Genomic DNA, 16539 nt, shown 5'->3' with positions numbered 1-16539 from the left:
CATTGCTCTTTTCTGACTGATTCAGTAAAGCAGGAAGCGTGCAGGCGATGCTGGCAATAAAGGCACTGAATAATTATAACGTTGAAATATCATGAACTGATCCAAAATTTGTAATTTTAATTCAGAAAAAAAAACTGGATGCAGTTGAAGGAAGGACTGATTGTAAAAGGGGTGAGTTGAAATTGTAAGCGTGGAAATTTATTTTTGTGAGGAAAGGTATCATTTCAAGTTGGTTGCCGTTGGAAATAGTTGTGAATGTTTTATATATTTTTCTCATCATTTAGCTAAACTCGGGGGTTGTCTTTTTTTTGAAAGAAATTATTTCGAGGTGGTCTCGGGATCCACTTGTATGGAGATTCCTGTCTTCGGTTTCGGTTTCTCCCTCTTTTGATCCGCTTCACGTGGTCCCCGGGACTCGCTTACATCGCAGCCGGGGGAACGTGTCGGAAGGCCGGGGAGCGATCTGCCCAAGACCGAGGCTCCGATGTGTGCAGTAGGCCTCGGCTGTGAAAATGTTTGTATGTTTTGGAGGGAGAATAGTGAATTGAAACAACTTATAAAGTTCACGTTCATATAAAATAGTTGGGCATGATATTTTGTTAGCATCTTTGACAAGAGTTGCTCCCTTCATCTAAACTGACCCCAAATAATGTTCTTTCAGTCTCAGTTGTTTTTGTCCTGCTTTAAGATGGTGACTTGTCTTTTTGCCTTCACTTTTAAATTCCATCTGGTTCAGTTGCATTTGTGATCAAGGTCTTGGCAGCGACAGTCACAGAAGAATAAAAGGAAACTATTGTATGTCACTGCACGATGGTCCTGAGCTGAATGAGTGCAATTTGTTGGTGTCCAGAGAATATGTGAAAGCAAAAATGCTGCGTATGCTGCAAATGCAGGAGAAATTCGAAAGAGTCCAGTCAAACTCGACATGTTGACTGTTTCCATAGATGCTACCAGAACCCCGAGGTTCTCCAACATCTTCTCTACTCGTTCCAAATGATATGTCCCTGCTAACGATGACTTTTTTTTATTTTGGACCAATTTGCACATCCCTACTTTGTTTTCATGGAGAAATCCAGTTTGGAGATGCAAGCCCACTTAATTCAGTGGCCTCGAGCAAATTGTCTTGACATAGTGTGAAGGCAGATAGTAGCATCGTGGTGCTGCTACTGGACTAGTAATCCAGAGGCCTAGAGTTATGTTCTGGTAACACAGGTCGAAGTCCTACCCTCCAACTATGGTCAGCTAATGAAATTTAAATTCTATTATGAGAGGAACTGATGTAAAAATGAAGAGGTTATGCTTCAGTTTTGTGGGGTATAGGTGAGACCACAACTTGAGAGTTATAGAGGTCTATAGGAGAAAAAAATCCTTTGGTTCACCAGGTCTATTCCGATGACAAACAAATACCTAACCATTCTAATCTCATTTTCCAAGACTTGATTCACAGCTTTGTAGATTTTGGCATCACAAGAGCAAGTCGAAATACTAGTTCAATGTTAGGAGAGTTTCTGCCTTTACCACTAAGGGTTCCAGATGCCCATCAGCCTTTAGTAGAAAAAATACTTTCATATCCCCTTTAACCTTTTCCTGCTTAAATCTACAACCTCTTGTCATTGATCCCTCCACCAAGGGGAAAGAATGGCTTTTATCTATCTTATCTATACCCTTCATAATTTTATATATCTCAAGCATGGTACCCCTCAGTCTCCTGTGCTCCAAGGAAAACAAATCCACTCTTTTCAATCTCCAATCCTTCTGCCACAGGCCTCCAATCTGAATAAGAATCCTCTACCACCATCCTCTGTGTCCTATCAATAAGCTAATTTTGTATCCAATTGGGTAGCTTTCCCTGGATCCCATTTGATCTAATCTTTCTAACTAGACAACTATGCAGAACTTTATCAAAGACTTTGCTAAAGCCCCATATTGACAATGTCTACCGCTCTGCTTTCAGCTATCTTCTTGGTCATCTCTTCGGAAACATCAAGTTAGTGAGAAGTGGTTTTCCATGCACAAAGCCATGCTAATTATCTCTAATCGGTCATTGCCTCTTCAAATACATTTAAAACCTCTCTTACAGAATCCCATCCAACAGTGTACCTACCATTTGACATCAGGCTCACCGGTGTACAGTTCCCTGGATTTTCTTTACTGCCTGTCTTAAATAACAGCACAACATTAGCCACTCTCCAGTCTTTTGGCACTTCACTTGTGGAAATCTTTGATAGAAATATCCTTGCAAGAGGCTCTGCAATCTCTTCTTAGATTCCAACAGTGTTCTGAGATTCACCTGATCAGATCAGATCTACCTTTATGCATTTCAATACCTCCACTTCTGTAATACAGACTCTTTCAAGACATCATTATTCATTTCCCCAAGTTCTCTAGCTTCTGTGTCTTTCTCCATGATGAATACTGATGTGAAATATTTGTTTGGTGTCTCATCTTTCTCCTGTGGTTCTACGCATAGATGAACTTTTTGATCTTTCAGGGGCTCTATTCTTTCCCTACTCTTTTGCACTTAATGTATTTGTAGAATCTTAGGATTCTCCCTAACCTTATTTGCTAAAAATGTCTCATGTCCCCTTTTTGCCTACCTGATTTCCCTCCTACATATGCTGTTACTGCCTTTATATTCCTATAGGGATTCACTTGATTCCTAGCTGTCTATACCTGACATATACCTCCTTTTTCTTGACCAGAGCTTCAATATCCCTAGTCATTCAGAATTCTTTATTCAACCAGCCTTGCCCTTGGATCCCATGGCTCTTACCTTTGATATCAGTCTCCATGTGGTGCATTATCAAATTCTTTGCTGAAGTCTAAGTAAAGGGCTTATGGCCGAAAGGTTGACTTTCCTGTTCCTTGAGTGCTGCCTGACCTGCTGTTCTTTTTCCAGCGCCACATTTTTTGACTCTGAAGTCTAAGTAGACCATGTCAAATACCTTGGCCTCATCCAAAGACCTGGTCACCTTTGCGATTTTGGAGAAAATTTGTGGTTCAGGTTGTAAGGTTGCTCGCTGAGCTGGTAGATTTGTTCTCAGACATTTCATCACCATGCTCAGTAACATCATCAGTGAGCCTCCAATGAAGCACTGGTGTTCTGTCCCACTTTCTATTTATGTGTCTTGGTCTGTTGTGGTGGGTGATATCACTTCCGGTTCTTTTTCTGAGAGGTTGGTAAATGGGGTCTAAATCGATATGTTTGTTAATGGAGTTCCGGTTTGAATGCCAGGCCTCAAGGAATCTTGTGCATGTCTTTGTTTAGCCTGTCTCAGGGTAGATATATTGTCCCAGTCGAACTGGTGTCCTCTTTGTCTGTGTGTGTATGGATACTAGTGATAGTCGGTCATGTCTTGGTGGCTAGTTGGCGCTCCTGTACCCTGAAAATGTGTTGCTGAAAAAGCGCAGCAGGTCAGGCAGCATCCAGGGAACAGGAGAATCGACGTTTCGGGCATAAGCCCTTCTTCCTCTGGGCTTATGCCCAAAACGTCGATTCTCCTGTTCCCTGGATGCTGCCTGACCTGCTGCGCTTTTCCAGCAACACATTTTCAGCTCTGATCTCCAGCATCTGCAGACCTCACTTGCTCCTGTACCCTGGTCACCTCTTCAAAATATTCAATCAAGTTGGTCAGAGATGACGTCCCCTTGATAAACCTTGTTCTTATTTGAGGAGGGATAGCAATGTGTTGGAGGCAATTCAAAGGAGGTTTACAAAATTACCTGGAATGAGTGGGTTGCCTTATAAAGAAAGATTCACAGGCTGGGCTTGGCTTCAGTGGAGTTTAGAAGAATGAAATTGATGGAAGTCCATAATATCCTGAACAGTTTTGACAAAGTGAACATGGAAGTGATGGTTTCCTCCTATGGCTGAGTCTAGCAATAAAGGTCAATGTTTTAAAGTTAGGAGGTGATGAGAGAGATGAGGAGAATCTTTTTTTTCTGAGGATTGTGTGAATTTGGAACTCTCTGCCTCGGAAGGCAGTGAAGGTGGGGTCTCATGATTAGAAGGCAAGGTGTTTGCTGTCTTTTTTTGGTTTGCCATCTAAAAATATTTGGGGAATTTTGTCAGTGGTGACCATTAGAAATCGACCTAAATTGACCCTGTTTATCTTACCCGTGTAGGCTTGAACGTCTTATGGTGGCCTTCCATCTAGTAGGATGATGAATTGCATCCTGCTGGTCAACTCTAGCATGTCTCCTGTGTTATATTCATATTCTGCAATGAGAATAAAGTATTATCCCATGGAGACCCCGGGTTGTCCAAACACCAGGGTGCCCCTCTCATTTTCTCGACCTGAATCTATAGATATGCAGAGCGTTACGGACGGCGCTGGCTTGGATGCAGGAATTGCTGGAAAGATAACAGTTAGGTAAAAGTCACCATGATTTAGATTAGATTACATTACAGTGTGGAAACAGGCCCTTTGGCCCAACAAGTCCACACCGACGCGCAACCCACCCATACTCCTACGTTTACCCCTTACCTAACACTACAGGCAATTTAGCATGGCCAATTCACCTGACCTACACATCTTTGGACTGTGGGAGGAAACCGGAGCACCCGGAGGAAACCCACGCAGACACAGGGAGAATGTGCAAACTCCACACAGTCAGTCGCCTGAGGCGGGAATTGAACCCGGGTCTCTGGCACTGTGAGGCAGCAGTGCTAACCACTGTGCCGTCCACCTTTGGGCTCCACTCTGGATTATTTTGTCCTCATTTACTCCATTAGCCTTCATCTTTGTCTCAAGGTAGCCATAAAGTGGAGGAGCTATTTGACTTCAGCTGGGAGTTTGCTACATGCTTATCAGGATATATCCATGTGAAGGTGACTCTGTGCACTACATGTGTGTAGGTCAAACCTTCCAGGTTCCTCAGAAAGTTTAGCCTGTAGCTGTGAGAGACCCGCTTTCCATGTAACACCACAAGGAGGAGCAGGTGAGGACATACCAACAGACGGCCGATGTACTGACATGGAGAGGCCTGTGTACTCAGCTTGCTTTTGTCACTTTGCTGCTCGTGGTGTCCGCTGAAAATGAGAAGCAAACTTGTGTAATAAAACAGATAGAAGGTTACTGGGCCCGAAACTTTAACTGTGATTTCTCTGCGCAGATGCTGCCATGCCTGCTGAGCTTTTCCAGCAATTTCTGTTTTTATTTCTGATTTCCATGATCTGCAGTTCTTTAGATTTTTATTTACTCTGTTCCAGGAGTTCTATATGAAACGAAATTAAAGAGAAGAACAATCTCCATCTAGTGGTTGTTGTATATAGACCAGGTTCATTTTCCTGACTTTCTGATGACTTGCAGTTTGGCGTAAGGGAAACAACTTTGCCCTGCCCTCTCTGTCCGCCATAGAGCTGTTTCCCCTCTGTCATAGTCCAGAAACAGTAAAAGCTTACATAACACTATATAAAATGTTTAGAAGCCATTTGGCACAACAGTTCCACACAGACCTCTCCATAACTCATTTCATCTTATTTTGTCTTCAAAACCTTTTGAACAAAGAGATTTTCTTCTAAATTCCTTATTTGATTAATTAACAATTTTAAAAAAATATGCCATCCAGTTCTGAAGAAGGTTCAGTTGACCTGAAACATTAACTTTGTTTTCTCTCCACAAATGCTGCCAGACCTGCTGAGTTTCATTAGCAATTTCTGTCTTTGTTTCAGGTTCCAGCTTCTGTAGTGCTTTGTTTTATTTGTATGTCCCCTTTGCTTTGGATTCACTCATGTGCCACAGTGTCATCTCTGAGTCTATCCTGTGGAATCTTGTCGTAACTTTAAAGGCCTCCATTAGGTACACTTTATTTTTCTCTAGGAAGGAGGCAACATGTTTTAAAAATATTTTATAAGCTTTTCATTTGTTCACCTGACTTCCTCACTATGTTGGATAGTCTAACCCCCCCCCCCTCCCCAATTATGCCACATTTTTGATTGAGTCTATTATTGTCACACGTACCTAGGTACAGTGAAAAGTTTTGTTTTGCATGCAGTACTGGCAGATCATACTATACAAAGTGTGTTAAGGAAATAGAACAGAGCGAGGAATGCAATGTTATGGCTTCAGAGAACGTGCACAAAGAGCGAGATTAACATTAAATTTAAAATTTGAGAGGTCCATTCAGAAATCTGATAACAGGAAGAAGCAGATCTTGAATCTGTTGCTACAGTGTCAATGCTATCACTTTAAGAGGTTATTTTAGTCTTTTCTTTTGAAGAGAGGCTGTAAGGCAAACTGGCTACTGAAGCCTTCTTGAATAAACACCTCTGGACACCTTTGGTTTTTTTTTAAACAGCCTTAATGGGTGTGGCCAGCTCTCACAGATCCAGATTTCTGGGTTTTGATTTGTTTATCAGTGGCTAATTTGGGTCTCGAAAGAGTTGGAAGCTTCAGTGAATGTCTGCTGGCTGATGCACTCTCTGAATTTACTCTTGATGTGTTTTCCTCCTGGATTGGAGAACTGCGTGTGAGAATCTGTGTCTGAATTTTCCTTTTTGCCAAGGGGTGTGTTTATGGAATGTTACTATCTTGGAACAGTTAATTAATATTGGTTACTGTATCTAATGTTTTGTTAAGTTTTCCAATAGAGTTAAGTTATTCTCGGTTCTTCTTTCTTTTGTTGTATTTTAGCCATAGTGTTTAAGTAAATTGTGCTTTGCTTGATGTTGAGTAGTTTGACCGGTCACCATTGCATCTGGAACAGACACTTTACATTTGCCTTTGAAATAAGCAAAAGTTAGGGTCTAGGCTATCTCCTCAAATAATTTTGAGGGGGTCTGGTCTGGTCCATGACAGTATGTGTGTTAAGCTTTTGTATCTTCTGCCCGACAGAAGAGGTTGGAAGAGATTATAACCGGGGTGGGAGGGGTCTCTGACGTTGGCTGTCTTTCTGAGGTGGAAGTGAGGACTGCAGATGCTGGAGATCAGAGCTGAAATTGTGTTGCTGGAAAAGCGCAGCAGGTCAGGCAGCATCCAAGGAGCAGGAGAATTGACGTTTCGGGCATGAGCCCTTCTTCAGGGCTCCTGAAGACATTCCTGAAGAAGGGCTCATGCCTGAAACGTCAATTCTCCTGCTTCTTGGATGCTGCCTGATCAGCTGCGCTTTTGCAGCAACACATTTTCAGCTCTGTCTTTCTGAGGCAGCAGGAAGTATAGATGGAGTCAGTGAATGGAAGGCTGGTTTTCATGACGGACTCTGTGGTCTCTTATGACCTTGAGAAGAGCAGTTGCCATACCAAGCCATGATGCGTCCAGATAAAATGCTTTCCATGGTGTTGGAGCAGCAGTGATTTGATCAAGGTCTTCAGAATTTTGAGAAGCTTTACTTGAGGACAGAAGATGAAACTATTTTGAATGATAGATGGGTCTGTGTAAGCTGATTTATGGTTATTGGCAAATTAGGTCTTCTTTAACAACAAGTTGCTGTGATCTGGAATGCAACGCCTGGAAGCATGAAGGAAAAGGTTTTGAGAAGTAATTTGCATGATAAAAGTCCAGGAGAATGGGGCTACTTAGATAGTTCTTGCAAAGACCCTTCCTTCCAGCTACCAACCAGATTCATTCCTCCCAAGAACCAAACAGGCCTTACCCACCACCTGTGTTCACCCATCACTACCTCACCATTCTGCCCCTCTCCCCACCCAAAATCCTCACACACCCCCCCCCCCCCCCCCCCCCCCGAAGAAGAATTATACACGAAATGTTGCCTTATCCATCTCCTGATTGCTGCCTGGCTTGCTGTGTTCTTCCAGCCTCCTGCTTGTCAAATTGCAAAGAACTGACACGTAATGGGCCAAGTGGCCTAATTCTTAATTTACAATTTCAACTCAGTAATTCTCCTTATGAGAAAAATCAAATGCATTGTGCTATCCCTGTTAACAAGCTAAATAGTTTCTCTTCAGTAATTTTCCTGATGCTTCCTGTACCTTAAAACGGTCATATCACCTTTGTGATTATTTGTTTACCTCAAACATCTCCAGAAAGAACTTTTTGCAGACCTTTCTGCTAATATAGTCATAGTTGGTATCCTCCATCAGAAATGTTATTGTGAACATGCTAAATGGTCCTCGTGACAAGACAGCATAAACGGAACTGTGAAAGGACAGTATTGTCAGGAATACTAACTTGATTGGTACATTGAGAGATCAATATATAAGATTGTGTAGAGGGTCTTGTGGTACAGGAGTAGTGTCCTACCTTGGGCCCAGGTTCAAGTCTCGCCTCTGAACAGGTTGACCAGTAACATATCTGAGGTTAGGCAATGTGACTAGGGTGAAGACTATGAGGTTCTTTCCTGTTGCCCTCCTCATGTATTTAACTGAGCCATGAGTCCCCCTTCCCAACAGAAGCCCCAGCTGTAAGCATCTAGTATCCCTCGAGGTTCCATCTCTTCTGTCATCCCGACCAGTGATTTGCTTGTTCTACCAACAGCTGCTCGAGAGACGCAGGCACAATAAACTAGGCTGACGCTCCCAGTGCAATACTCAGGGTGTACTGCACAATCCGAAGTAGAGTCTTTTGGATGAGAATTTAAACTAAAATGCCATCTGCCTTCCAAGGTGGATGTAAAAGATCCCATTGCACTGTTTTGGAGAAAAGAAAGTTGGCGCCATAGAACGATAACAGCACAGAAGTAAGTCATTCAGCAGACGACCCTATGGCAGCTCTCACACGAAGTGTGATTTACATATATTGCAAAATTGCTGTTTTCTGTTGTACCTCCTCATCTTTCTTTATTGTTTGCAGTGTTATGTGCCTTGCACAATGACCATAATTTTATTTTGAAGAAGTTAACGTTGTTGGTTGACTCTGTTAGTTTGATTAAGAAATTTCTGGGTTCAATGTTCATATTAAAAGGTTTCAGCTCAAACTGTAAGCTATTGCTCCAACAGATGGAATACTGTATTGCTGGCGAGAGTGCTGTCCAATGTCTTTGTCAGGTCATGTCGAACTGTGGCCTACCTGCCTGTGGTGTTACAGCAAAGAGGAGTAGCAGTCAGTCTTGCCAGCAGTATCACCGTGGAGCAAAAGTGTGGAATTCTGTCCAAAAGCAGTGCTTTTGGAGGACCTTCATCACATCGACTGAAGTGATTTACCAAGACTGTGTGGAGGGCAGTTGGAAAGGGCAGTCAATGCCAGTCTTCTCAATGATGCCAACATATTGCAAATGGATTAATAAATGAAAACCATCTCCTTGTAGTACCTGCTGAGCACAAAATTGTTGCAGTCATGTTCCCATATATCAATAATCACTGCCCTCCAAGCTAGTTGATGTGAAGCACTTTGTGATATCTCAAACTGTGAGACTGAGTTCTAAATATAAATGTGGGTCTTTTATTTATGCAGTGTTCCTTCTATAACAGTAGTTCTTTCTCTTTCCAGGCAGTGACTGATAGTACTATCTGCAGCTGTTAACATGTCAAGTACCTCACCCGGAAGGCAGAAACGCAAGGAGGAAATTCAGAAAGGCCTACATTTTATTCAGTAAGTAAGCCAAACAAGACCTCTTTCCTATAAGAGTAAAGCATTAGCATTAGCATTCTTGGATGACAAAGACAGGGTTTAGCCGGTTAGTACCTCATGAAAGATTCTCAATTAAATTCCTGCCATGAGTTAACTCATTTTACTTTGGGTCGTACGTTGATCACAGAACCACTAGGTGGTGAAGGAGGAAAAGAAATCAGTCAATGTGATCACAATTGAGTGAACCTCTCCTGGAGAGTAAATCCACTGAGATAAGATGAAGATATGACTTTACTACCTTGTGATTTCTTTATTGCTGCATATTCTGTTAACAATCAGTGTCCCAGTAATTATTAAGAATAGAAGGAAGAATTTGTAAAATCTCTGAGTTGCTCCATTACGAAAGATTTGACCCTTGCTAAAATGTGGACTGCATGAGAGGCCAGCTGTCTTCATCCAAGTGAGTTTTCTTCTGGAGTGTTGGAGATTGTGCGTGATGGTAGCTTATTTACACAGCAACTGGGATGGGCTCCATATGGGCCTGAGTCTGATCCTCTCTTTTTGTGACACTGATCCAAATGTCACTTCCATCATTTGTTACCAAATTGATTTTTAAAAGAATGTTATTATCATCTGGGTGGTCTGCCTCCACAGTACCAAGTCACGTTGCATTTCTGATGAAGGGCTTATGCTGGAGACGTCGACTCTCCTGCTCCTTGGATGCTGACTGACCTGCTGTGCTTTTCCAGCACCACACTTTTCAACTCTGACTTGCCAGCATCTGCACTCCTCACTTTCTCCAGATTGCATCTCCTCTGTTATGGACCAGGCCAGAACCCCTGAAAGCCTTTTAAGACAGCCTAGACCCTAACTTTGCTAGTTGTTTTAATCAGGTGTCTAACAGATATTCCAGGAGTGATGCAGCTGGCCCAACCACTTAGCTTTAAACAAAACAGAATTTATTTGCAATTTATTATCGAATGAAACACAAACAAAAGAGAACAGAATACAGAATAACAACCAATCCGAAAACCCAACAGATTATCCCAACTTAATGATGCTGTTCCACAGACTTGCAACAATCTCCATAAACACCCTTTGGCAAAAAAAACTTCAAACACAGAGTCTTACAGGAGAGATGTCAGAGAGAGAGGGAGGATCAGCATGGGCCTGTTTCTTTGGGTTCAGCAGCTTCAAACTCTGGACTGACTGCTTTCAGTGAATAGCCAGACTGCTCAAACCAAACCAGAGAAAAGCTGAGCTGGGAGAACTGGCTGCTCCCCTTTCATTATACAAGAGTTTGTTTTAAAATTTGAAGGCCTTTTTCCTGAGGCTGTATCAGTTAGTTATAATCAAGTTGACCTTAAAACCTTTCAAACCTAGGCCTTTCGGAATCGCTGCTTTTACAACCTCACTGGAAAAAAAAAGCCAAGGACAGCATAACCTTGTTAAAGGAACAGCATCGTTACATCTCTGATTATCTAACTCTCCAGAAACTAAGGATGAACCCTAAGATCTTTGTGTCTGCAGGTTGCAGTATCACATCACTCAGTGAAGAAGCCCTCTGAATTATTCCATTTAGCCTCCACTATCAGACAACTGTATCTTTGGATCCAACCACAAGATTTTTTCTCCCTTCTCTTATTTTTATAGAGTAATAAATTCCAATGCTTTTCATTACTTTCCTTGCATTATTCCTTTTCTTAGCTCCCTGAAATAAGTGCACAGAGGCCAGTCTCTCGTCACCAAGTCACCCTTTATTTAGATGTGCAGTGGCTGTGACCAGCCAGTTTAAAGCCAGTCCCTCGACTGAGGAGACTTTCTGAATCTCCTGTCTGTCAGCCAGGGCTCCCTGATTGGTTCAGATTAACAACCCCAAACAAGGATCTCATAGTCAATGAGAGCCACCTGGCTCAGATTCCAATTACTACAATTGGAATTAGGTTCTGGGTGGGAAGGTGAAAGGTCGATGCTCCCACCCTGCCCCTGATTGAGACCCTTAAGTGGTCAATTAAGGGTCTCTTATGGCTGGGGTCACTTGATCAAAGCAGTCTATGCCTGACCAAGGGACTTGACTGACGTGGTGGATTAGGGGTGTTGCCTGTTGGGAGCCACGTCTCAGCCCTTTGCCCTGATTCTGGTGTTGCTCTCCTTGAAACAGGGAATCCAAGAAACACACGCACGCACACCTCCCCCCCCCATCCCCAACCAACACAACAGCCATAGCCTCCTGCACTGCTGAGTGTGAATGCTACCAGTTTCCAAATGGCCTTCCTTCGCAGATAGCTCTCTCATTAGCTGCCTGCTGGGATTCCTATCATCTCAACAAGATTGCACTATTCGTCTCAGCAACTGAACCAAACAGGTGCGCTGCGATGCGATGTCGGCCTGGCTTTCTGAAAGTGCAGACAGACCAAGCAAGCTCTCCACGTATTTGTTACTGATGCAGTACTCCTGCTCGTCACATTTCTGTGCGGCTACGTTGTTGCTGAACCATCCAACTCCCTGGTGATACTTTAAAGTGGAGCCATAGGTGGGAAGAACATCCATTTGAAATTGATTGTCTTTGTCTAATATAACGGCAGTTTTCAAATATGAAATCGGCAGCTTGTGACTGAATGTGACCAGGCAGAGTGCAAAGTTGGAAATTTGCTAAGTGAGGGAATTTTAAGGGTTAATTGCGTTCTGAAATCTAGCCTCATTTGCATTTAGCATTTCACTAATAATTTACCAAAATAATTTTTCAAAAGGAGCTGTAACAATAAGGCCAGCGGCTACAAAGACCAATGTTATAAGTGCATTTGCACTCTAGCTCCTACTTTCTCTTCGGAGACTCTTCCAATTCTGGCCTTCCTTGGTCACCAGAAGGTGCCCAGGTCCGAAGGACTGGAATTCTCTCTGTTAGTCCCTCTACTTCTCTTCGTTCCTTTTAAGATGCTCTTTAAAAGCTGCCTCTTCAATCAGTCTTTGTAACATCTACCGTAATACCTCCAGATTTGATTCAGTGTCACACCTTGTTCAGCAGCACATTGGCCATTTCACAGTGTGCCGTTCTGATAATTGCTGTTGCTAAGAAATCTCACTAATAGCTTTCCATATTTTCTGCTTCCCACCAGATCTCCCTTGCCTTATCCAGGAAGTCAAGATGAATATGAGGTACAAGTAATTGCTGCTTTCTTGGCATTTTTTTTGTTTAATTTATTATTTCTTTCACCCCCCTCCCCCCCCAGTGAAGGCAAACCAAAGCACTTCTCCTATTGGGAAATATAACCCCCCCCTTTCTCAGCTGCTGAGTGAATGAGATGGTGTGTTACTGACAAGTTTGCCTATTGTGGAGGTTAGCACTGCTGCCTCATAGCACCAGGGATGCAGGTTTCAGCCTCAGGCGACTGTCTGTGTGGAGGTTACACATTCTTCCCGTGTCTGTGCATGTTTCCTCCAGGTTTTCCAGTTTCCTCCCACAGTCCAAAGATGTGCAGGGTAGGGTGGATTGGCTATGTTAAATTGCCCATAGTTTCAAAGGATGTGCAGGTTAGGTGGATTAGCCATGGGAAATGCATTGTTACAGGGATAGGGTAGGGAGGTGGGTCTGTGTGGGATGCTCTTCGAAGGGTTGGTGTAGACTTGATGGGCCAAATGGCCTGCTTCCAATCTGTTGGGATTCAATGATAAGGATATAAGAAATTAATAAATATTAATATTAATACTTCTTTATTGGAAGTCAGGAGGGGCTACAATACTATACTAACCAAATGTGAAGATTATGAAGGGTGAATTTTTAATATACAATTTTCTTTTTCTCCATGAGTCCAGACGTTTCTGCACCAGCTGGTTAAAAACTTGCTGGAGGAAGGTAACGGGCTGTACAGAGAAAATGATTATAAACTGGCCCTGGCCCAGTACATAGAAGCCTTGAACGTAGCGCAGTATGCAGAATCCGATGAGGTGGTAATCTCGCAGCGTCTGCTCGAGAAACTGTATGTTAATCGAGCTGCCTGCTACTTCAGTATGGTGAGTATTTATAAATTTTTTAAAAGTGTATTAGTACTTTCAGGGTAAAAATATACACTTGTCACTTTCATGATGATCTAGCCAGTATTTATTTCTTGATCAGTAACAGTAAAAACATGTTATCTGGTTGTGATTTGTGGAATCTTACTGTGCACAAAAATTGTTTCCCAACATTACAAGAGTGACTAATGATACTTTGCAAGTGCTTCATTGTCTGTGAAACAAGTCAAAAATTGAGAACAGTCTGTCTTGATTGTGTCTGTGAATTTGCACAGTGATGGATTTGTTACAAATTTTTTCCATTTTGTGACATGTTGTTATCAATGGTGAAATATGCTGGATACCTTCAATTCTGTGACTCATTATTGTTCAGTTGCCCCTGTTTATATCCCAAGTGGAATCACTACACATACACCAGTGATCCACAGCAGTTGCAGATTCATAACCACTTATTCTGGCTTGGGGGCCTGTGCTCATGGTGGAGACTGGTAAGGGCATGAGGACTTTTAAAATAGGATAGAATAGCCTTTACTGTTATGTGCGCTCGAATGAATGAAGTGAAAAGTTTGTAATGTTGCAGCTTTGGTGCCATCTTAGGGACTGGGTACCTAGCTACAGACACTTCAAGTGTTTGATACAGAATTGAAAGAGTAAAAAAAATGTTTAGCATAGGAATACAAAGTTTTAAAAAGTACTCGACTTGCTCAAAGTCCGGATTAACAATAAAAGTATCTTTAAGTTTAAGAAGTTAAAGTTGGTATGAGGGAGAAGAAAAAATGCAGAAGAAAAGGAAAAAAGAAAGGAAAAGGAACTGGCGAAACAGAGGAGCTGTAACAGGAGCGTCCTCCTATGCCGCCATCTTGCTTCAACTTTTAATGAACCAACATTAGTTACAACCAACTGTCGGTCTTTATAAGTGGGTCAAGAGACTCTTAGTGGTTGAAGTATTACCTGGACTAGTATCTGTAGAACCCCAAGTCCACAAAGTCTCAGCACCTTCAGAAACTAGGGGAGAATTGAAATGAAAAGGTGACCTGTATCCTTTTAAGACAGACAGTAAAGGAGAAACAAGAATCTGTATGGTGATGACGTTTTGCTGTTATTGCAGGGTGTGTACGAGAAAGCTTTGGAAGACTGTGAGAGCACACTAAAGCTCAATGAAACTAACTACCGGGCACTTTATCGGAAAACACAAGCACTCAATGCGCTAGGAAGGCATAAAGAAGCTTATGAATGCATTGCCAAATGCTCCTTCGCTGTTCCACAGGTGAGTAGATCTGTAGTGCATTGTTGATGCTTCCGCCTGGATGTGAAATATTGAAATCGACAAGGGGAAGGCAGCTCGTTCACTTCTTTCCATTTCCGAAGATCATAATGTCTTTGTACCCATCTCTCAGTTTGAATGTTAAGCAGGAGTTAAAGCAGGTTTTAGTTCCTCCTAACTAACAACTAAGGTGAGTAAGTTGGAACTATCCAAGTCTCTGACTGTACCTCTGATTTGGGGACATTTTTGGAGTGGTCCAGATGCCCGGTATTTGCCCATGGGAAATTTCAACTTCCAGAACACTTCCCAGAGAATGGCTGCAGCAGGCCTTCTGTTGTGCATCTCTCAGCAACAGTCTTTTACTTGATTTTGAAGCTTTGAATCCTGAATCCAAATCATTTATTCAGGTCACGAGCAACAGTGCTTCAAGCAACTGAGCCTGGTCGAAAATTATTTCGCCCCTTCCAGTGCAATAGGTGAAAACCTTTAACTCCAACTGCCCTCTGTTTTGTTGTCAGTTCTTACTCCTGCTGCTCCTCATCCCCTAATTCTGATCTGAATGATGAGCTAACTGTGTAGTATATATTTGATTGTCTGCAGAAAGTCCTTATCTTTCATTATCCTTGTATACTTTTTCTGTTCCTTCTTCAAAGGATTCAGACAGCTTTGTCAAGCATAACCTTCTCTCTCTTACTGATGACTAGTTATTATAGTTTTACTCTACTGATGTTTTCTAATACCCCTATAGTGAGCATTCTGATATATTTCTTCCCATTGAAATTAAGCTTACTCATTTATAGTTCCCTGGATATGTTGTATATCACTTTTTGGATATGGGATAAAATGTAGCAGAGAATTACGATTCTCTTTTGAGAGTTAAGGGATAGACAAGGTGTTGTATCCTCGAGCACACTGCACAAACAGCCTGCTCCAAGGCTCCTCTGACGTTGAGGCTCAGAACAAGCAGCTGATAGTATTCCAGGGACCTGTTTTCTTGTTTTCGCTGCTCAATGTGGGAAGCCTTGTGGCTTCGTTTTAACATTGATCTGGAATTTCAGCATGTGCAGACTTGCCCAAGTGAAATGGGATCTGAGTGGCACTCTAACTTTGAAGCTGTCTCATGCAAATCCCACATTCCCATATAGACGAGTAATGAAAAACAAAGTTTTAAAGCAGTGTGGTCAGGTGGTGATGGAACTAAATTGCACCTAAAATGAAATCTCTTGTACTTAGGGTTGTAGTAATGGTGGACCAGAAAATATCTGTTGAGCCATCCATACACAAGTGAGCACTGGTCCAAATCTCTGGGTTTAGAGAAAAACACCTAACATGAAATTAAATTCTGCCCCTGAATTAACTTCAGAGTGTGATTTTTGCTCATCCTTATTTGAAATTGTTTATCGACATGAAACAGTACTGTTAATGTTATTGTTTATTTTATAAACCTCTATCATGTAACTGTGCTGGTCTGTGATGTGTATACTCCGGTCTTTAAGCCAATCTGGTTAGCTGCTAATTTTTAAACTCGGAATGAGTGTGTGGTCCTCCTTTGCACCTTATGCAAAGTCTCAGTATCCAGATGAAGGCACCAAAGCTGAGCGGACTATAATAAATGAAATGTAATCTAGATTTTGTGCAGGACAGCACGATGCCTCACAGTGCCAGAGACCTTGGTTCAATTCCACCCGCAGGTGACGCTCTGTATGGAGTTTTCACCTTCTCCCCGAGTCTGTGTGAGTTTACTCCAGTTGTTCAGGTTTCTTCTCACATTCCAAAGACGTGCAGGTTCAGTGGATT

The 16539-nt window shown here is 42.2% G+C and overlaps 1 protein-coding gene across 1 annotated transcript in view; it reads left to right on the top strand.

Annotated features, from left to right (window-relative positions):
- zc3h7bb (zinc finger CCCH-type containing 7Bb) overlaps positions 1–16539 on the top strand; it is an 81248-nt gene continuing 64709 nt past the window's right edge. The window contains exons 1-5 of the mRNA XM_043679891.2: positions 1–171; positions 9387–9488; positions 12584–12623; positions 13281–13478; positions 14587–14745. Of these exons, the coding sequence (XP_043535826.2) occupies positions 9421–9488; positions 12584–12623; positions 13281–13478; positions 14587–14745 (465 nt within the window). The 5' untranslated portion in view covers positions 1–171; positions 9387–9420. The remainder of the gene's footprint in view (positions 172–9386; positions 9489–12583; positions 12624–13280; positions 13479–14586; positions 14746–16539) is intronic.

The sequence above is a fragment of the Chiloscyllium plagiosum genome, unplaced genomic scaffold (assembly GCF_037043375.1).
Source record: "Chiloscyllium plagiosum isolate Xiang-an unplaced genomic scaffold, Cpla_swu_hap1 HiC_scaffold_33, whole genome shotgun sequence".
NCBI classification, from domain to species: Eukaryota; Metazoa; Chordata; class Chondrichthyes; order Orectolobiformes; family Hemiscylliidae; genus Chiloscyllium; species Chiloscyllium plagiosum.
This window is presented reverse-complemented; position numbering and strand designations above follow the sequence as displayed.